General features: G+C 39.3%; 1 protein-coding gene across 3 annotated transcripts in view; it reads left to right on the top strand.

The window, feature by feature from the left end:
- The window catches only part of LOC132151998 (LHFPL tetraspan subfamily member 4 protein-like), a 51,166-nt gene extending 28,175 nt beyond the window's left edge, over positions 1-22,991 (top strand). Inside the window, exons 2-5 of one of the 3 annotated variants that reach the window (XM_059560601.1) lie at positions 10,092-10,328; positions 11,929-11,945; positions 12,405-12,443; positions 22,163-22,991. In XM_059560601.1, the coding sequence (XP_059416584.1) occupies positions 10,092-10,328; positions 11,929-11,945; positions 12,405-12,443; positions 22,163-22,213 (344 nt within the window). In that variant the 3' untranslated portion in view covers positions 22,214-22,991. The remainder of the gene's footprint in view (positions 1-10,091; positions 10,329-11,928; positions 11,946-12,404; positions 12,444-22,162) is intronic. The other 2 variants (XM_059560602.1, XM_059560603.1) reach the window with 2 other exon arrangements.
- The last annotated feature ends 862 nt before the right edge of the window (positions 22,992-23,853 follow it).

Genomic DNA, 23,853 nt, shown 5'->3' with positions numbered 1-23,853 from the left:
CTTCCACTGATGCAATCTGTCAGTTTAATTTAGATATTACTGACATTAAAAAAGTTACATTCAATTATATTTTTAACTTGCATAAAACAAATTAATTTATCAAATAATACATAGAGCACATTTAGCTAAGAAAGGTAAAATATTTTATTAATTTAAGATCATTTCATTGTAGAGCTGTGAAATTCATCTGTGTGAAGAACAGGTCCACAGTTTAAGCAATTATTTATAGAAAAGCTTCCTCTCTGCTATGCCTGTTTAATTTATAGTACACCCACAAATTTTCCATTCATGTGGAAACAAATCACACTTATTGCCATATAAGGAAATAGGAGGAGTAAAAACTGCATAAACTTAAATGTCCCTCCCCTGCATTGTTGCTGTGCCAAATTTGAATATGCAGAAAATACAATGAGAACTAAAGGTAAATAAATATGGAGGGTAGGACATGGTACGTCAGCAAAGCTCCTTGATTATTACGCAGAAATGAGAGTATAGTTCTTAGGCATATCATCCTAGAAAATCGCAACTTTTCATTTTCCTTCAGTCTTTGTACATGATGTAACTACAGAAGAGTCAAGTTTTAAATAGGAAAAATATAAAAACTTTTCAACAATTATTCTATACGAATTAGTGGTTTTAGTTGAGACTTTTATTCACATCCATTTGACGCACACACACACACACATCAGAATTGCTAAACCAAAGCTCAGAAATAATCAGAGGTGGGTAGTAACGAGTTACATTTACTTTGTTACATTTACTTGAGTAATTTTTTGGGGTAACTAATACTTTTCGGAGTATATTTAAAGATGGGTACTTTATACTCTTACTTGAGTAAATTGTGGGGGGGAAATCTGTACTTTTACTTCGTTACTGTGGGCGACGCTCCTCTCGTTACTTTATCTTAATGCAATAAATGTTATAAATGCTTCAGTTTATTCCAAACGCGGCGTCTACTTTTCTCTGGGCAATGAGCGATGCCCATTCGCGAATGATTCATTCTTTTGATTCAATTCTGTTCAAAGGCTTGATAAAACCAATTGGCAAACGAGTGAATTGGTTCATGAATCAGTTTGAATGAGTCGTTCAGTTCCCTGCCGCACGCGCTGAGCATCTGAAGCGGTTCACTCGGAGTTGTAAGGTTTAACATCAGGAGCGTTGAAAACGTGGCTATGGAACTGCACTGAATAGAAAGCTAATCTGCAAAGGCTATTATTTGCTAGCGATGGAGATCCTTATTAGATGAACACCGCGTGTGCTGTCTACTGTTTAACAGGTAATAACTTGGGCTACATTCGATTACAGTACACGATACCACTGTGACATTAGTTTGTTGTACGTGTGTGGCTTATAACAGAGGGGAGTCAAGTTGAATGCAGCTTCTAAAAGACAAAAAATAGCCGATTAAGATTTTATTAATTTTAATACAATCACACCGGTGCGAGTACGTTCAGCAAGTCATATCATCAGCTGCTAAATTCAGATCTGTGATCGCTTGCTGGCGCTGAGCCAGAGACAGACGCATTTTTACAGCACTGCGCATTATAACCAATCACACATGATTCTTTTGAGCTTATTAAAGCATTGGCCAATCAGAGGTGTTCCGATGAGTCATCGCTAAAATGCCGGTGCTTCCTTCACTCGCTCGCTGACTGAATACCTATCTCTGGCGAATTATCTCGTCAGAAACAACAAAGTGCAGATGTGTGTACGAATCTTTAATTAAGATATTGATTTCACAGTGTTAACAGTTTCAGTGATTTTAATGTGAGTTTCTGAGAGTGATTGAAATCTAGACTGTCAGTGAAAATGATCTTTAATAATGTAAATGTTATTTGCTCTCTTTCTGAACAATGAAAGATTAGTAGCAATATTTATATCACATTAACTTTCAATGTTAAATTCACATTTAATATAAAGTCGTATTAAAAATATGTTATGGCATGACACCTATATCTGTTACTTAAGTAAACAGACAAGGTTTTATAATAAATTACATAAATTGGAGTAAAGGCTGATGAATTATATACATTTATACACGCACACATACATTACATACATTTTATCTATATATCTAAATAAAAATAGGCTCAGTATATATGTCCCAAAGTAACTAGTAACTAACTACTTGAGTAGATTTTTTATCCGATACTCTTTTACTCTTACTCAAGTAACTATTCAAGACTAGTACTTTTACTTGAGTAAATATTTCTAGAAGTACTTTTACTTTTACTTGAGTACAGTTTTTGGGTACTCTACCCACCTCTGGAAATAATTGCCTTATGCTTGAGAACCAATCATATTTTGTCGCATGTGTTACACAAGCACATATGAGCTTCCACAAAAGCCATTGAGGTTTGTTTTCAACAATCTGATGAGCTTGTTTAATTTAGTTACATAAGTAAATAAATCTTTGGAAAAATTATTTATGATGCACTTCAAATGATACGATGTGGAAATGCTTGTGGAAAAGTACAGTTAGCCTATTACAATTAATGTAACGTATTTAAAATGTATTTGAATTGTAATTGAATTGTAATTTAAAATTGTATTAAAAACATCCTAGTATTCTTACAAACAAGTAAAAGTGAACAATATATTGATTTTAAGTATGTTTATTAAGGCATAGTTGACAAATTTATATTTATAATAGATTAGCTATAAATTAGTTTAATTTAAGAATGCATTTGCTTATTTTAAAGCTATAGGGGCAGAATGTTTAAATTAAGCCAGGGAGTTAATCATGGTTTTAAAAATGAATTTCTGAAACACAGATTAAGAACAGATTACTAACTCCTTGACTATGGAGTCCTGAACTAAAATGAACAGGATTAATATAAAGAAGAAGTAAATCTGCTTACAGTATCTGCTTACAGTAAATTGTCTGTGTCTGTACTGTCTTAATGCAATGTGAGGAAGACAGTTTGAGCGACCAAAGACTCTCCAAGGTTCACAGTTGGATAATTGCAGAAAATAGTTGAGTCTTTGGGTCAGAAAGGCTTATAATGTGCCATGATTGGGTCGTCCAACAGAACAATGATCCAAAAGCACCATCAAAATCAACACGGAAATGGGTCATAAGCACAAGAGGAAGGTTTTGCCATGGTCATCCCAGTTCCCTGACCTGAACCGTATAGACAACTGAAGTGGAGAGGGTATCAACATGGATCTGGAAATCTGAAGGGTCTGGAGTGATTCTATATGAAGGATTGGTCTCTAATCTCTTGTCAGGTGTTCTCCAAACTCATTATATCAGGCATTTTAGCCGAGAATTATAGCTGTTAAATTAGCAAAAGGAAGTTGCAATGAGTATTCGAGAAAAACATTTAGTTCACAATGAGATTTCATTTCTCTACCATTTTACTTCAATGAAAGGTTATAGGTTTGGGATTTTTTTATATATATATAAAGACTAGAAACACAACATTAATCTGAAGTTAAACCTGTTTCCTGGTAGGTTTAATTTAAGCGTCAGTTTAATAGCTCTAGTCTTCCTCCAGAAAATCAGCCTATTAAATTCAGATCTAGACTATAACACTATTTAAAGCCATGACATAGAAAGCAGATTTCTGTTAATCTGGTTTAAATGGCCATTTTAGTCTAGGATTTAATATCTGTGAGTTAATAAATATAGTTTATAAAATATATTAAAATGTTAAAAATGTTTTTTCAAGATATCTACCTTTTGAAAAGAAAGCTGAAGCACATGTTCATTACATAAAAAGTTAAAATATATAGCAGTATGTCAATATCTAGTTATAAATAAGATACAATAATTTAATTTACATTTAAATAAGATACATAATTTAAACTCACTAAAAGCTGTATCATTTTACTACATTCTTATAAAAAGTAAACATAAAATATTCTATAAGTAAGAGTAAAATAAGTAGGGATGCATAAATCGGAACTGGACGATTTTCATTTTTGGTCTTTTTTTGGCCGATTTTTCCCGAAGTGCACCCGCATGCACAGACTACATTGTAATCATTCGCTATCATGTCATTTGTGTTTAAGTATTTCGAAATCTGTGCGCAGGACACGAGCAGCCGTTCAGCACTGGAAGTGCCGAGCTACATGTCTGAGGTACAGATAGCAGGAAGCGATCAGCCGTTGTTGTACTGGCGCAAAAATAAGAGCCCCTTTCCTATGGGATTAAAATCCTGCTGATGATTCAAAACTGAAAATAAAGTTCTGAAAGGTTGAAACTAAGTGTTCGAAAACTCAAAATATTACAAAAAAAATTTTTGCTAGATCGAAAAATAAGATTTGCAAGCTTGCAAAATGTAAAAAAAGAAAAATATCTCTGCAAACATCATGTTTTTGAGATTTCCTTCTTCAGAACTGCAACATTTTTTTTACGATGTTGCACAAAGAATTTTTCAGATTATCAAATTTGTCAGTGTTCTCCCACTGTATTAGTTTGTTTTCCAGGTTTGAAACCTTGTAAATGGTGATCTGAAAACTGGTGTGCGAATGTGTGAAAAAAAGTTTTGAAACTGAAAACAGAGTTTTGCAGGCTTGCAAAGTGGTAAAAAAAATTAAATCTCTGCAAACATAATTTTGTTTTTGAGTTTTCCTTCTTCAGAAGTGCAACACTCTTTTTGACGGTGTTGTGAAATAATTTTTTCAGAGTTTCGAATTTGTCAGTGTTCTCCCAGTGTATAGTTTGTTTTCAAGATTTGAAACCTTGTAAATAGTGATCTGAAAACTGGTGTGCGAATAGGTGAAAAAAAGTTTTGAAACTTTGAAAACTGAGGTTCGAAAGGGCGAAACTTATTACATTAGCACTCCTATTGCAGACTATTTTTTTCAGAGCCGAGTTTACAACTGTCACGGCTTACGCTGCTGGAAGGAACAGGAAGCTGAGGGATAAATGAAACAAGGATTTATTAAATCAAACATAAAAAAGGTAAGTAGTAAATAACAGGTGGCAAGTGGCAAGTAACAGGTAACAAGTTGACAAGCAGACAAGTAACGAGTAGACGAGTTGACAAGTAACAAGTAGACTAGTTGACGAGTAGACCCGACAAAACAGAACAGAAAGGACAAGGCTTTTATACAAAGGATAATGGGGAAACACAGGTGGATGGCATGACTAAATTAACAGGGACATGGAACACATGCGGAAATGACTAGACACACCTGGGAACTAATCAAACCACACACGGAAGACAGAAACTGGGTCACAGGGGCAAAAACACACAAAATGAGTCCAGGTGTGTGACAGTACTCCCCCCTCCCGGTAGGTGCGTCCTCGCACCGTAGAAACAACAAAGGGAGGCGTGGGTGGGAAATTGGGAGGAGGTTCCGGTGGAGGACAGCCTCCCAGGAGGGGGCCAGCAGACAGGGACCACAGAGGAAGGAGCCAGGGAGGAGATGACGGAGGGAGGAGCCAGGGAGGAGACAGGAAGGATCTGAAGCAGGAGGTACCCAGCAGGACCCAGGCCACAGCCATAACGGCCCAAGGTGGGGCCGACGGTGGAAGGAGCCATGGATGAGGAATGGTCACCGACTCCAGGGACTCGACCCACGGCAACGGAGCAAGTGGAGGAGGAGCCCGAGGCGGAGAGCCGAAGAGCCAGGGTGACGGGGAGGAGCCGGAGGTCCTAGGCGGAACTGATGGCTCTGGTGACTGACGCGGCGATGTGGATCCGGAAGGCCGCAGTGAGGCCAGAGTGACCGAGGACTGAGGTGTAGCCGAGGGGATGAAGGAGCCTGACGGAGCCGGAGGGACGGAGGGATGAGGCGAAGCCGGAGGAGTGGAGTCCCGAGGCATAGGATGGACGACGCCAGACCAAGGCGGAGCCGGAGGGACGAGGGAGCCAGGCAGAGCCTGCGGACTGCCGGGCCACGGCGGAGAGGAAGGAGCTAGGAGCCATGGTGGAGCCGACGAGTCAACGGGCCGAGGCGGAGTCCAGGCCTCAGAGGCTGGAGGCGGAGGTGAGGGAGACGCCGACCAAGGCGTCGCTGGAGGATGGCAGTCCCGCTGAGCTCGCACCACAATGATGGTAGGCTGAGGGCGAGCAGAGGGGCAGCCAGACGACAGCGGAGGAGGGGGCAGGAGTGGGTGGGAGGGTGGGAATTTTGGAGGAGCAGGCATTGGAGTAAGCTCTGGGGCTGGAGCCCTTCCTGGGCTTAACGGAGGATCAGGAGCCCGTCCTGGGCTTAACGGAGGATCAGGAGCCCGTCCTGGGCTTAACGGGGGTTCAGGAGCCCGTCCTGGGCTTAACGGGGGTTCAGGAGCCCGTCCTGGGCTTAACGGGGGTTCAGGAGCCCGTCCTGGGCTTAACGGGGGATCAGGAGCCCGTCCTGGGCTTAACAGAGGATCAGGAGCCCGTCCTGGGCTTAACAGAGGATCAGGAGCCCGTCCTGGGCTTAACGGGGGAACAGGAGCCCGTCCTGGGCTTAACGGGGAATCAGGAGCCCGTCCTGGGCTTAACGGAGGATCAGGAGCCCGTCCTTGGCTTAACGGAGGATCAGGAGCCCGTCCTGGGCTTACAGGAGGATCAGGAGCCCGTCCTGGGCTTAAAGGAGGATCAGGAGCCCGTCCTGGGCTTAAAGGAGGATCAGGAGCCCGTCCTGGGCTTAACGGGGGAACAGGAGCCCGTCCTGGGCTTAACGGGGGAACAGGAGCCCGTCCTGGGCTTAACGGGGGAACAGGAGCCCGTCCTGGGCTTAACGGGGGAACAGGAGCCCGTCCTGGGCTTAACGGGGGAACAGGAGCCCGTCCTGGGCTTAACGGGGGAACAGGAGCCCGTCCTGGGCTTAACGAGGATCAGGAGCCCGTCCTGGGCTTACAGGAGGATCAGGAGCCCGCCCTGGGCTTAACGGAGGATCAGGAGCCCGTCCTGGGCTTAACGGAGGATCAGGAGCCCGTCCTTGGCTTAAAGGAGGATCAGGAGCCCGTCCTGGGCTTAACGGGGGAACAGGAGCCCGTCCTGGGCTTAACGGGGAATCAGGAGCCCGTCCTGGGCTTAACAGAGGATCAGGAGCCCGTCCTGGGCTTACAGGAGGATCAGGAGCCCGTCCTGGGCTTAACGGAAGATCAGGAGCCCGTCCTGGGCTTAACGGAGGATCAGGAGCCCGTCCTGGGCTTAACGGGGGAACAGGAGCCCGTCCTGGGCTTAACGGGGGATCAGGAGCCCGTCCTGGGCTTAACGGGGGATCAGGAGCCCGTCCTGGGCTTAACGGGGGATCAGGAGCCCGTCCTGGGCTTAACGGGGAATCAGGAGCCCGTCCTGGGCTTACAGGAGGATCAGGAGCCCGTCCTGGGCTTAACGGAAGATCAGGAGCCCGTCCTGGGCTTAACGGAGGATCAGGAGCCCGTCCTGGGCTTAACGGGGGAACAGGAGCCCGTCCTGGGCTTAACGGGGGAACAGGAGCCCATCCTGGGCTTAACGGGGGATCAGGAGCCCGTCCTGGGCTTAACGGGGGATCAGGAGCCCGTCCTGGGCTTAAAGGAGGATCAGTAGCCCTTCCTGGGCTTAACGGGGGTTCAGGAGCCCGTCCTGGGCTTAACGGGGGTTCAGGAGCCCGTCCTGGGCTTAACGGGGGTTCAGGAGCCCGTCCTGGGCTTAACGGGGGAACAGGAGCCCGTCCTGGGCTTAACGGGGGAACAGGAGCCCGTCCTGGGCTTAACGGGGGAACAGGAGCCCGTCCTGGGCTTAACGGGGGAACAGGAGCCCGTCCTAGGCTTACAGGAGGATCTGGCATAGGTGAATTGGAAACCCCCTCATTTTGACCCATTTGGCGCTCCACATTTTGCTCCCTCGTGGTGGGCAGTGTCGCCGGTTCTCGCACCTGGTCTGACGGGTTGCTCTCTGGCTCTCCGTCATCGGTGGGCTCGGGCTTAAGCCTCGTACCGTGGGGAGATTGTAGGCTGGGCTCTGGGTCCAGAGTGGACCTGGCGAGATCCTCCATTGGGCCGACCGTGAGAGGTGACCCATTTCTCACCAGATTCCACTCTATAAATGCGGCGAAATCCTCCCGAGGACCATCTTCGGGCGACAACGCCCGTGCGCGTGGTCCGGGTAGCTGGTGGCATTAGCTATCCAGAGAAACCGTCTGGTATGGTCCTCGAGAGACAGTCCCTCCTGCTCCAGCAGGAGGAGGAGGTATTCGGGGCGATAGAGGGGATCCATGACACACTGCGGAAAGAAAAAGACTGTGAAAAAACGGAAAACAAAACGGAGGGAAAACACGTAATTTTTTTAACTTTTTAGGTCGGGTCTTCTGTCACGGCTTACGCTGCTGGAAGGAACACGAAGCCGAGGGATAAACGAAACAAGGATTTATTAAATCAAACATAAACAAGGTAAGTAGTAAATAACAGGTGGCAAGTGGCAAGTGGCAAGTAACAGGTAACAAGTTGACAAGCAGACAAGTAACGAGTAGACGAGTTGACTAGTTGACGAGTAGACCCGACAAAACAGAACAGAAAGGACAAGGCTTTTATACAAAGGATAATGGGGAAACACAGGTGGATGGCATGACTAAATTAACAGGGACATGGAACACATGCGGAAATGACTAGACACACCTGGGAACTAATCAAACCACACACGGAAGACAGAAACTGGGTCACAGGGGCAAAAACACACAAAATGAGTCCAGGTGTGTGACAACAACACCCACTTTGCGGAGATACGCCCATACAGTTGCGATCTTGCGACTGATTTGTGGCAGCATTGTCACACAGCTCTGCTCTGAAACTCTGAAACTTAGACTGAGCGAAAATGAAGCTTCGCAACCTCGCAACTTGAAAAAAAAATCCTAGAGGGAGGGCCTTCTTCTCTTGCCCAATGCTTTGCTGTCTGCTGACGTACAGTCCAATCACAAGTCGTATTTACTAGAAAGGTGGGATTGACCGACCGCTCCGCCAATGACAAAATCGTACAGGATACGCAAAATAAACGGTCCTAAAATTTTAGGATTGAATGGATTTAAATGAATTTCATTCATCCAATTAAAACATTTTAGGGTAATGATTCACATCTATATTTTTTTACTTGAGACAATAGTTATTTATTTTTCATAGGCTCAAGTAAAAAAATATAGATGTGAATCATTACCCTAATTTTTTTTTTTTAATTGGATGAATTAAACACTTTGGATCTTTGTTTTATTCGCACAAACATTATTTGATTTTAACATTTTGGAATAATGTATTTATATATTATACTTTTATTTAGTCTCACTGGTAAAGACCTTTTTTTATTTAAAACCAAATAAATAAACTAAAACAAATACTGAATGCTGATTAAGAGACATCTTATTGAATGTGTGTTGATTGTGTTGTTTGGACTGTAGAACTATGCAGTTGTTGCATTTAATTTCACATGGTTACAGTTAATCTTTTAATTTAAGGCCAGTTCTATGTAGTTTCAACCCAATTCAAAAACAAAAGCTAAATGCTGATGTCTGTACCATCAATGTTTGTATTGAATGTAGTCTACTTACTGTGCAGTTACTGCCGTTAATTTCAGATGGTTATGGTTATTGTTTTCAATAGCCAAAAGTCAGTTTGGCCTATTAAATACCAAATAAACATCTTGTTTATGCACACTTTCCTTCTTTCTTGTTTGTTGCTTAAAGATAAAAAAAAATCGGACATCGGTATCGGAATCGGCCAGTTTGCTTGTAAAAAATTGGTATCGGAATCGGCCATGAAAAATCATGATCGTGCATCCCTAAAAATAAGTATGTTTTCTGTAAATATACTAAAATGACACAAAAGTATGCTTGTATTTTAGCTTATTTCTAGCTAACAAAGCATATATGTATTACCAAAGTACTTGTATAATATATATAAAAATGCAATTCAATACATTTTTAATGCATTTCAAGTAAGTATGTTAGGAGTATAATTGTATTATAAATATAGTAACTGATTTTGAATTTCAAGTACATTTTTAATTCATAGTACATTTAAGAGTACCTATTTTTCATCTGGGTTTGTGTAACTAGAGTCCATATATTTTACAAATATACACTGACCACTGTTTCTTTTTTAAATTTATTTATGCTTTTATTAAACTTTTTGTTATACAATCCTTTGTCTCAGTCTCTCAACCTTTCTCTTTTGGCAGCTGTGTGCCTGGTGCTGGGCTGTTTGATTTTCCCAGATGGCTGGGATGCAGAGGTCATCCGAGATATGTGCGGAGAGGAGACAGGAAAGTACACACTGGGCAACTGTTCAGTGCGCTGGACTTACATACTGGCCATCATCGGCATCCTAGATGCTCTCATCCTGTCCTTTCTTGCATTTGTCCTCGGAAACCGCCAGAACGACTTTATACATGATGAAATCAAGGCTGAAAATAAAGGTGAGAGGTGGCCTACAGATTTTTAATCAATTAATTCATCAATTTTAATCAATTATTATTGTTTGATGTGGCAAAACAGTCACAGTTTTGCTGTGGATTTTTTGGACAGCTTCAAGGTGCCATCATTTTGTTAGCTCCGCTTTGGTGACTCGTATGATTTGTAAGGAAGCTTGAGTGACTGGGGATATTTACACTTGGCCATCATAACTATTCATTTAGGAACAAACCAAGTGTAAGTGCCTTCCAAGGCACATTCAAGAAGCAATGCATTCCATTCTTCAGGAGTTGGTTTAGGATTATTTCAGATGCAAATCTTTCAAATGTAAAAGCATCTGCTTTTTCATGTAACATATGCAAGCTTTACTCCTTCCAACTGGGAGTATGTCAGCATATGGAAGATTGGTAACCCTATAATCCACACATGAGTAAGCAATGATGGGTGAGACGCATGCAGCAACCGCAAATCTCAAACATTAATTGCCATATGGACAGAAGAGAGTGGTTTTAATACAACAGAGTGAACTAAGTTTTAGCTGCAATGCAGGAAGGCTTTAACAAATTTATGTTTGATTTGTGGACACACATTTATCTAGCCAAACATTAATAGAACAAGCTCAATTGGATAGCATTCCAAACAATCAAAAATGCAAGAAGTGGCCAGGTATAAATACCACTCTGATGAGTGCATGCAGAGGTATACACCATATGTTTATAAATATTTGATTATTTGATCTTAAATCAGACTTTTTGACAGTATTTCCTTATTTTCCTCATCATGTGAGTGCTTTTGCTACAATTAATAACTGGCAAGAAAAAGAGAGAGAGAAAATCTGAAGAAAAATCACCCCCAATTTCTTTATAGATTGACAAATCAACTGGGGAAATTAATTACACGATTACATGTCAGATTCCAGCAAGATAACAGGATCTGCTGCTCTCTCCCCAGCAACTTGATTCCTGATTCTTTTGGAAACAAGGTACATAAGTGATGATGACAGAAAGACAAAAAATGTGAAAGCTTGTGTGCACATCATCTGTGATATCTTGGGCATAAGTTCTGAAAAATCGATACACACCTTTTGGTAGGTTGCCAAACCTCCCTTACCTTCCTTGTGTCATCTCTGCCTGAAATCTATTCTACTGTACGCCACCATCTCATTTGACCCCCAAAATCTTTCATTAAATCTTATTCATTAAAGTAATGATTTGACATGTCCCACTATATGCATTCTGTAGATCTAATGTAGAAAGACCTACAGTGCTTTAAGAACAAAACCACCAGCACTTGCATAAAAACTAACAAATAAAACATCAAAACAATACAAAGCACAATGACAGATAGGCCTACTTGGACCGCACATTATCACGAATAAACAGGTTGGTTGTTGGCACAGTTAGCATGAGAAGCAGGACATCAAAATCAAGAACACAGAACCTAGACAAAAATAGCTACAAGCAATGATACATCGATAAATACCTATAGATTTCCATTGTCTTTACAGTCTTTTTTTAAAGGCTTTGGGGAGAAAATCCAGTATTAAAACTGCTAAATACACAAAACACTCCTTACTAAACAATCGCTTCTATTCTGTCTTCACAGATTTGGCAGGATCCAGGGTAAGTCGTTCAGCTGCTGTGACTTTTGTGCTTGTGTGGTCATGTAAAGTTGTTGTGGTACAAACATTAGTCTTGTAGTTTCTCCCTGACTATATGTACTTTCCGTTGTCATGGTTAGCAATTAGCTTACTTTATAAAATCCCCATTTTTGCAGACATATACTTATTTATGAATGTCATTCATGGGTAGACATTATAAACACAAAGGATAAAAAGTAATTTAATATCCAACGCAGGTAAAACACTGCATGAAAAAGTGCATGTTTCAAAAGCTATGTTGGATGTTTCTATACAATAATTGATTAGACAGAGGCATTCAAAAAATATTCTATGTGCAGTGTTAACAACTCCATTGCCATATTTGGTACATCTGATTGTTGGTATTTTATGTATACATTAAAATGTGTGTGAACAGTTACAGTGTTATCAGAGTATTATTAACAACTGTTTTCCTCCACAGCAACCTCTACGTGTAGGGTCTTCTCTTCGAGTGGATGGAGTAAGCTTAACTTGAGTACAGTTTAACTTCACTGTTTTTTATCAATTGATCCACTCCCTAAAAAACTATGCATGAAATAATAGCATGTAGCTATTATTACCACAGAGCTTCACACTTGGAATATTGTCTAATCCTTTCAGCCATAATGCTGATGAAATTATGTTGAACACTCCCTCGTTGTGTCATTTTGTGTGCAATGTCCTTGGCAGTGGCATAACTATTTGCAGTTCAGGTGGAGTTGGGCCCAGGCCCTTTCACATTGTTTTACATTCACAGCTTACAGTTATACACTAAATTTAAAATAATAATAATAAACTTCAAATAATATTCAGTGTTTAATTTCACTTATCTTTAAATTGAAAATGTAAGTAAACTTCTGGCCATATACACACACCTCTTCTGAGTGCTTTTATCCCATGCTGTACCAAAAAAATTGTGACAACTGCATTTTCAGAAAATCTGCATAATGTGTTTGCAGCTGAACTGAACAACTAGTTTTTCAGTTGTTTCTCTTCTTCAACTATAGTCTGATATACTTGGTTTGTCTGACTCAAAAAAGTCCAATTTTGTCTGATAAATTACAGAAATTAAAGGGATAAATTGTCATCATTAACTTTGATGGGTTCCAACCCTGTATGAATTTATAATATATTTTGAAAAATGTTGGTTACCAAACAGTTTTGATGACCATTGACTTCCATTGTATGGAAAAATAATATTTTCTCCAAATACAATGTGTATCTTCCACAGGAGAAAGAAGTTTATGCAGTTTTGGAATGACATGGGGGTAAAAATAGTTTCACAGAATTTTCTTTGTGAGAAGAAATCTTTATGTTCTAAAATGTTTTTAGAATTAATGTTTTGTCTAACCTTAGTTGTACTATACCATTTACAGAGCGAGACATGGTTGATATTAAAATAAGTGCAGTTTCTGTCCTTTGGACAATCAGTCCCTACTCATGAGAATTCGAAAGAGTGTGCAATTGTACATGAATTCACGTGTTCTTGATTTTGTAGGGAAAATGTCAACATGACTATCAGGGAGCAGATTGTACAAAAACATACAATACATTCATACGAATTGTGCAACCAATTCACCAAATCATAAAATACTTAAGAATTTCTGGAAAGTATGCCTTAGAGAAAGGAAAACAGTGGGATCATTTGGATGATATAACAGACTAAGACGAACTATTAATCAATTGAATAATCCCTAAGATGTTATGTTTTTATGATTTACATGCCTTGATAAACCATTTCACCCCTAGAAACAGTATAAGATAACACAAGATAAGAATGTATTTTTATTAAGAATTCTACCTCTGAATGTTTTTGTAGCTTTTGTTACAAAGTTGAGACGATGTGGCCCACCACAGTCATAATAAAGGCATCTTAAAGGAAGAGACTAGTATCTTCAGTATCAGTACACCTGACTTCTCATGCAAGAATACTGATTAGAAACTGATCCTAACAACATTTTTAGATTATCTCTGGTAATCCTAGTTATACTAAATTTAAGAAAGAAGGTTATAAATAGGGGTATAAGTATAAGTTTAACACATTGCCACAGAGTGTCATATGCAGATTATTAATGGTTTTATCAAAAATTGTTCCTTGTATATGGCAAATTATTGTTTGTGTAATCCATCTTTACATTACTGTAAATTGCATTCACTCCCAAAACCCACAATGATTTATTATGACTCATGAGTGTAATCTCATTTGTGTAAAATTAGCTTATGCTTCAACATGAGTCATCAGAAAGTGCTATTATTAAAACAGCAAAAAAAAGTGAACTTCCATAGAGGCCCAGTCTTTAAACTACAACCTTTAAATCCAACCCTTAGAGAAAAAAAAACAGACAGACATGAACTTTACACGTGCAACCACATTAAAATCACGTGCAATATGTGAAACACAAGTAAAAAACATGAAACACACATGAAACATGGTTTCGAAACATTTTCATGGAGTAAATAATGTGAAACCCATGTGATCACATATTGTCCAAGTGCCCACATTTGTTCACAATTGATCACATGGATTTCACACAATTACACCACGAAAATGTTTCATATGTGTTTCACACGAGTTTCAAATCATTTCACATGTGATTTTAACATGCAATTATACATGTGAAATTCATGTGGTTTTCTGTAAGGGAAGCCAGCATTCAGATTTATAAAAATGGTCTTTAACATGTAACAGTGCTTAGTATCACATCAAGGTCAAAGCTGGCATACACACTTTTTGATGTCTGAGTACTGCAGGTATTTGAAAATTTAAGAATTTCTTTTTGCTCGTCATTCAAGTAAAGGGTTTGGACGTTGAACCATTCAGCATTTGTCATTTATAAATTTCATATCTGAAAGAGGTGTTCACACGTTTTTGTGTGTGTTCGTAATCGTTCATTCTCTGAATCACATCTATGCACATTTGAGAAATTATCATAAGATTAAATGTAGGACGGTTTCTACACAACATTTTAGAAATGAGGACCCTAGTGTCTCACCACTCACTCATTTTCTCTGTCTTTTATCTGACACATTCATACTTATTTCAGTTAATAGAGCTCTCTCCTAACGAGCCACTGATGTGAATCAGGTGTGTTTGATAAGGAAGACATACAACATGTGCAGAGCTTTGAATCCCCAAAACCAGAGTTGAAAGCCACTGCATTAAGGAGTCTTAGTATAATGGTCAGGAGTGGGTGGTGGATTATTGTGTTTCATGCATTTGTTTTTCCACATGGACTCCCAGCCTTTCAGGCAATTTGTCATCTGTGGAATCGCCCATACCTGTCTTGTTTCACCTGTCTTGTTATTTCCATTCTGTTACCCGTTGAGTGCTTTATCTTCATGTTTCATCTGTCCTGAATTCCTCACCTGTTCTTTGACTGGGTTTTTATGTTGTTGTTGTTTGTTTGTTTTTGTTGAGTTAAAGTTTGTTTGCTTGGCTTGCTGCCTAGCAGATATCCATTGCCAGCTCTGTCTATGTTCCAGTGTAGCATTCAGGAAGGCAAAGAATATGCACATTATTATGCAGCTTACTGCTGGGGAGTGGCTGTGTGGGAAACCCTCTCTCCTTTTGCTGATTTTCCCAGGGAGATGAAAAAGTATTATTGTTTACTCTATGGCAAGGAAGCACATCTACCCCTTCACCTTCACCAGGGGAGCTGAATATCGGACTGTACCACTGAGTCTGCATGGACTGTTATTAGGGAATAAAGGATGAGATCCAACACTGTAATTGAGTTTGTTTATGTTGTGGCAAGCTGAGTCATTTTTCAGCAGTATGTACAGTAAATGCTGATGCTTGTCAGTAGGAACTTTTTCTGCTGTGTGCAACACTGCTTTCTAACTCCCACATTCTCTGCATTCTTCTCCCAGCTACACTAAAATGTAGTGCCCAAAGTCACCAGCTGTAGATTTGCAACAACTATGGGACTAATGAGAACTTTTTTTGCATGGCACTGGCAGACAAGGATGGGCTACCTGTTACTGAGTTAAGCTCCCCTCTGAGTGCCCGTGCCCTCAACGGTCAGTGCCTCGCTTAAATCTCCTAGGCCAGTGGTTTCAAAGTATAGCATTCCCTGGAGTGGTTGCCTAGGCCTAATCTGTCCCTCTTTATGGCCTGTGGAGCCCGGTTTCTTCTTCATTGTCAAGGAGGATGTCTCTCTGTAACCATGAATTGACTATGATGGGTTCATGTCTTCTGCTCTGGGACTGCAAGGATCCATCATCTTTACAAAGATAGATGGTCGGAATGCATATTACCTGGTTGATATTCAAGATTGAGTACTTGGTGATTACCTTTGGTTTGCACCTCTGGCGCAGAAAGTCATAACAGGAAACTCCTAATATGGGCAACAGCATCCAGCTATCGCTGTATGAAAACAGTTGTTTTGACAGAAGAACTGAAACTTATGGAAACACAAAGACATTAATATACGATTGCGACAATATATGGTTTTTCAAGTCATCTCCAGCAGGTGATAAATACAGTATATGAACAAAACAGTGCTAATTGACATAGATTTATTACAGTATACAAACTATTCTGCCTTATTATGTGATAAATACGTGTTTGTAGTATATAAAAAATCATTATTATTTGTTATTGTCCAGCAGTTAAGTCAATTAAAAGCTCGAAATTAGAGAATAATTAAAGTTGCCTATATTTTAAATGTTGAATATATTTTAAAATGTAATTTGAGATTTTAAAGCTTGCTTAATAAAAAATATAAATTTCTATAATTTTCAAAAAAAAAAAAAAAAAAAAAGTTAAACGATATACTGTAAAATGAAATTTTTTTTACTCGTTTTAAATATTGATAATCAGCAAATCAGCATATTAGAATGATTTGATTTCTTAAGGATGTGACACTAAAGACTGGAGTAATGATACTGAAAATCCATCTGCTAGTGGATTTCTTATTGAAACATAACATTACTCAGCAGCAAATCTTGTTATAGAGCAGTAATTCATATACATGCACTGACATACAGCAGCCATTTTGATTCATTAAAGAAAAAAATCTTTATATGATCCAGGATTCAAATCATAGACTCCTTGCACTCACAGGCATAACTATCTCCTCATCCCACATACAGGTCCTTCTCAAAAAATTAGCATATTGTGATAAAGTTCATTATTTTCCATAATGTAATGATAAAAATTAAACTTTCATATATTTTAGATTCATTGCACACCAACTGATATATTTCAGGTCTTTTATTGTTTTATTACTGATGATTTTGGCATACAGCTCATGAAAACCCAAAATGCCTGTCTCAAAAAATTTGCATATTTCATCCGACCAATAAAAGAAAAGTGTTTTTAATACAAAAAAAAGTCAACCTTCAAATAATTATGTTCAGTTACGCACTCAATACTTGGTCGGGAATCCTTTTGCAGAAATGACTGCTTCAATGCGGCGTGGCATGGAGGCAATCAGCCTGTGGCACTGCTGAGGTGTTATGGAGGCCCAGGATGCTTCGATAGCGGCCTTAAGCTCATCCAGAGTGTTGGGTCTTGCGTCTCTTAACTTTCTCTTCACAATATCCCACAGATTCTCTATGGGGTTCAGGTCAGGAGAGTTGGCAGGCCAATTGAGCACAGTAATACCATGGTCAGTAAACCATTTACCAGTGGTTTTGGCACTGTGAGCAGGTGCCAGGTCGTGCTGAAAAATGAAATCTTCATCTCCATAAAGCTTTTCAGCAGATGGAAGCATGAAGTGCTCCAAAATCTCCTGATAGCTAGCTGCATTGACCCTGCCCTTGATAAAACACAGTGGACCAACACCAGCAGCTGACATGGCACCCCAGACCATCACTGACTGTGGGTACTTGACACTGGACTTCAGGTATTTTGGCATTTCCTTCTCCCCAGTCTTCCTACAGACTCTGGCACCTTGATTTCCGAATGACATGCAAAATTTGTCCAACAGTCCAGTGCTGCTTCTCTATAGCCCAAAGTGGCTTGACCTGGGGAATGCGGCACCTGCAGCCCATTTTCTGCACACGCCTGTGCACGGTGGCTCTGGATGTTTCTACTCCAGACTCAGTCCACTGCTTCCGCAGGTCCCCCAAGGTCTGGAATCGGTCCTTCTCCACAATCTTCCTCAGGGTCCGGTCACCTCTTCTCGTTGTGCAGCGTTTTTTGCCACACTTTTTCCTTCCCACAGACTTCCCACTGAGGTGCCTTGATACAGCACTCTGGGAACAGCCTGTTCGTTCAGAAATTTTAAAATTTCAAAAATAATGAACTTTATCACAATATGCAAATTTTTTGAGAAGGACCTGTATACAAATTCTCACCCCAAGAGGGTAAACTAGTAATGCCACTGTCTGTTATATTCACATGCTTGTTTACCCTCATCCTTACCAAACCAAGACTTTAGTTGAATTGGAAAGATTTTGTAATATTGTTTTAAACAGTATTTCATGGGTTCTCAACTCTGGCCCACGAAGTCAACTTTCCTGCAAAGTTTATCTCCTACCCTAATCTAGTCTTAGCCTCAGACGTCACACCCATGGACTTTTGGTTGAATTTCTGATGCATACGACACACAAAGTTGGAAACACTTCGTGTTTTGAAGTCATCATCGGATTGGTTGAAGTATACAGGATTTCTGGGAAACATGCATATCGCATTCTTTAATGTTCTGCTAACAAACAAATATGCTGTGATGCCAAACCCACTCATGTAAGAAGAACGCTGTCATCTTTCCAAAAAGTATGTGAAATATTTAAAGTTTGCAGCATAGAATCTTTAAAATATGCCCAAGAGTTTTACACATGATCTGTTACGGTGGGGACATTTTCACGTACCTAAACAGCACAAACTGAAAGATGATTGGATGCTTTATCTGTCAGTCATATGGCCTCTTGGGCGTTGCTTGCCATTCAAAGCGGCCAGAGTTCCCAGACCTTCTGCCGTCAGTCTGAAGGTCTGGCTACGCGAGACTAACCTAATCAAACACAACAGAAACAAGCTAATCAAGGCCCTCATGATTATTAGAAAGTTACAGGCAGGTGAGTTTGATCAAGGTTGGACTTAAACACTAAAGGAAATTGGACCTCCAGGGCCAGAGTTGAGAACCCCTGCAATATTGTTTAAAGATTGTACTGGGGAAAAATGTTATTTTTGCTACATTTGAAAAATCTTACCCTATGTACAAGTAACTGCAATTTCATGCTAAAATGTTTAATTACTCTCAAATAGATTTTCTCCAGTATAGATAAAAACGGATAATGTACAATATAAAAAAAGAAAACTCATAATGTCATTAAATAAAGTTCTACAGTATTCACAGTATACACCAACACAACCAATTGGCATTTTTAACCCACTAAATCTAAACTTAATTTTAAAACCCAAATTAGTCCTTCCACGAAATCATATTACCACAACAAAATTAATAACTGTTCTGACTCTTGCACACTTTTCAAAACTTTCTCTTTTCTTCTTAGTCCACCTCCACCTTCATCGACTGTTACAGTCGATGACTTTGCAGTTTTCTTCACAAATAAGACAAGAATCATCAGTGACCAATTCTCCACACCACAGACTGATTATAACTTTATAACGACTAATACACACTCTCTCTCCTCCTTCTTTCCACTCTCAGAGACGGACTTTTCCAAACTCATCCTGTACAATCATCCTACTACTTGTCCACTTGATTCTATCCCCACTCTCCTCCTTTAAGTGATTTCTTCTTCAGTCATGCCTTCACTTACTCACATTATCAACAACTCTCTTCACTTTGTTACATTTCCCTCAGCATTTAAGCAGGCTTGGGTAAGCCCACTGCTTAAGAAACATCTCTAAATCCAGCACTTCTAGAAAACTACAGACTTCCCTTCTTCCATTCATTGCAAAGACACTTAAGCAAGTGTTGTTCAACCAACTCTCTATGTTTCTCGTACAGAACAACCTCCTGGACAGCAACCAATCTGGTTTCAAAAGCGTCCACTCAACTGAGACTGCCCTGCTCTCAGTTACTGAAGCCCTCTGACTGACAAGAGCAGCTTGCAAATCCTCAGTACTCATCTTGCTGGATCTGTCTGCTGCTTTTGACACAGTTAATCACCAGATTCTACTGTCCACCCTCAGAAAGATGGGCATCTCTGGAACCGCACTCCTGTGTTTTAAGTCCTACCTCTCAGATAGATCCTTCAGGGTGTCTTGGAGGGGTGAAGTTTCTAAGACACAACTTCTTGCTACTAGGGTTCCTCAAGGCTCAGTACTTGAACCACTTCTCTTCTTCATCTACACAACGTCATTAGGATCTGTCATTCAGAAGCATGACTTTTCCTATCACTGCTATGCTGATGACACTCAACTCTACTTCTCATTCCAACCAGATGATCTATCAAGTTCAAGGTACTGATGCTTGCCTACAAGACAACCACTTGCACGGCACCAATATACCTAAACTCATTAGTTCAAACTTATGCACCCTCCAGAAGCTTGCATTCTGTGAGGGAACGGCGCCTTGTGGTGCCATCCCAAAGAGGTTCAAAATCACTCTCACTGACCTTTTCCTGGACTGTGCCCAGCTGGTGGAATGACCTCCGAATCTCAATTCGTACAGCTGAGTCTTTACTCATTTTCAAAAAAATATCTAAAGACTCATCTTTTTCGCCAGCACTTAACCAACTAATACTAGCACTTACCTTTTCTTGTCTATCCTATTCTTGAAAAAAACAAAACAAAAAAAAAAACAAAAACTAGGTTCTGTGCTAGACTAACTGAGACTTGTCATGGCACTTGTATACTGTTGTTTTTCTCTTGTTGGTCTTATTGCTTCTATTGTTCTCATTTGTAAGTCGCTTTGGATAAAAGCGTTTGCTAAATGATTAAATGTAAATGTAATCCTTAGAAAGGTCCACATAAATTTCCCAAGCATTTAAACCACTTACAATGCATTCAAGTTTCATTCTATATGCTATACAATTAGAGCTACAACAAAATATAGCTCTAAAATGTAGACACTAAAATATTTTCTCCTCAAGCTGCTTATTTTCATATAACATGTGCATTTTATTATCCAAAGGTTATTAGGCTCTGTGACAGACTTGTGAGATGAACGCCATAAAATGCTATTTACTATAATCTCTCTCTTTTTTGCAAAAAAATATATGTAGGGTCAAATATTTCTCATGAGACTAAGTAGGATTCCTTATTAGATCTTAAGTCACATAGACTGTAATTTTACCATATTCACAGACATATTATATATCTATAAACTATAGATGTATTGCGTATTCAAAACAATTGAGTCTCTTTTTGGTTATGGTTTGATATTTGGTTTTCACATGTTCTTCAAAATACTTATACCTTACAGGGACCAAAGTGTGTATGGCGGTAGGAGGATGTGTTTTGTGTCTGAATGAAACCTTTCCCTTCCTTTGTCAGTCTGTGCTGATCCAGGATATGCTATACTACTCCTGTCCTCTTTCCCCTGATTCCTCCTTTGCTTGAATGTCCCCAAACAACTGAAAAACAAAAAATGTATATGACGCAAAACAAAAATGACTATTAATTACTGAGTGTAGTACTAAATGATTGATGCTTATTAAGTAAATAATTTTATGCTGTAGTAATTCCAAAGGTTTGAATTGTTATGTTGGGTTGTAATCTTTACCAAAGTAATGTTTGTTGAATTATGCATACATGTAAGTAACAAGCATTTGATTTCTATTTATTTTATTTATTTACTTTTATTTCTTCTGGAGCTTAAAGGGATATGACATAAGTTCACCCATAATTTATTTGATATGAATTCTCTTAAAATTTATATGTAGGTTTATCTGACTTGAAAAATCCAAAAATATTATTTATTTAGGTAATTAATGGGATAGTTCACACACATAAATAAAAACAATTCTGTCATCATTTACTCACTCTCATACCATTTCAAACCTGTATAACTTTTTCATAAAACTCAAAAGAAGATATTTTGAAGAAAACGTTCCATGACCATGGACTTTCACTGTGTCGACACTGAAACACTGAGACATTTCTCAGACCTTTTCCTTATGCTCAACGTGGAAATGTCATAGAGTCTTGGATTAAGTACATGATGACAGAATTTTCATTTTTGGTGAACTGTCCCTTTAAATCAGTCAACTCTGATCTTTAAGGTCTGTACTGCTCTTTGTATAATTTTCTTGTTTTTCCCCCTCTCTTTTTATTGTCTATTTTAGATTGAGATCCGGGCTAAAGACCATCGGTTCGGTGTCCAGCAGTTTCCGTGAGGAGACAGCATCCTCCCTCCTTTATCTTCTCCTCCATCCCTCTCTCCTTGTCCTCAGGCCTGCGTCTCTAAACTCAGTCAGGATGCTGCTAGTTCAGCTTTTGTAATATTGAAAAAGACTGGAATACACTTCAAGAAGAGAACATATTCAACACCTATTTAAAACCATGAGAATTTAAAACCAATAAAAAGAAGAAAATATCAGCTTTACATAAACCAACAACTCTGGGAAAATAACAAGTTACATATATTACTACTGTTATTTAATAATGCTTTGATGACAATTATGATGATAATCATGATTATGCTTGCAACCGCGATATTATGTTCAGACTTTCATATTTTATCTAAAATGGGGAACATATTTCTAGCTTTAAAAAAAAAAAATGAATCAATGCATATATGTACAAGGGAGTGGGTGCTACTCTGGACACGCAGATGAAAGAAAAACATCAAGCCAAAAATTGAAATTGAAAAGAAAAGACAAAAAAAAGAAACATTTTGTACAACACAAGATGTAATTTTGAAGACCATTTTTTCTGACAAATTTTGAATTCCCCTCTTTGTACAAGTGGTCAGCAATCAGAGTTAATTGATGAATTAAATAGTTAATTTGTAAATTCTATATTTATATGGATACAGGGTACAGCCATTAAGCATTTATTCACCCACATCATATTCCTTCTACAAACTGGAGTGGATTTATCTCTCAGTTCACCTGAAGGTACCAATAATCATTCTACAACTTTGCAGCAGAAAAGGCTAACAACAGTTAAATACACCACTATCCCACAGACATCTAATTTGGCATGAAAATCTCTTCTTACAATTCTTTTTTTACAGACACGTTCTCTCTTGATATTTACTTTTTCGCTAAACCTTTTGGAGAAAGTGAGATGCATTTATCAATAGTGATTAGCACGTGAATATTCTTTGGATATTCTTTTACATTAATGTCCTAATTATTAATTTTCTGCAGAGTTTTGTGGTCATTAGACCAAGAATTTGTTTTATTGTTTTCATTAACCATTTGTCTTGAGAAAAAGCCCTGCATGCTGCATTTTACTCAGGCCCAACATGTTCTTATCTGCCATCTCCCACATTGGAGCACAGTGGTACAGCACAAAGTTAACTGGAACACATCGAGGTGACTATTAAGACTTGGTACACAGTCATGAAAGTGACGACCTCTATGTTTCCAAGGCAAGATGTGTAGCACAATGATTCAAGCATAAACTCACCATACATTCAATGGACTGATGTGACTTAATTGTTCACAAATGCAAAATGCAACAACCAATGATATCAACGGTACCAACTGCAAATAAGACAAATATTAATATTTTGTTAAAGATTTCTTAAATACTGTACCTGCACCATGGTGCAGGTACAAAATCCGCACCAACAAAATCTGAATTTGTGTGCAAAATCAATATTGGTCGAAGGTTTTACTTTGTTACAAATGTGTTTTTATCAACATCTCCCTCCACTCTGTGTTAAACAATCTTGTTATGGCATGATTTCTGCTAAGTGATGGGAAGTAACTCAGACCTGCAAGATGTACTGGACAACACCAGTTAGGATTATCTCAAGAGGAAAGCCCTGTTGGGGTAGGTCTAGCCCCTAGTCTGCGGCCCCTTG

This window comes from Carassius carassius, chromosome 10, assembly GCF_963082965.1.
Source record: "Carassius carassius chromosome 10, fCarCar2.1, whole genome shotgun sequence".
NCBI classification, from domain to species: domain Eukaryota; kingdom Metazoa; phylum Chordata; class Actinopteri; order Cypriniformes; family Cyprinidae; genus Carassius; species Carassius carassius.
This window is presented reverse-complemented; position numbering and strand designations above follow the sequence as displayed.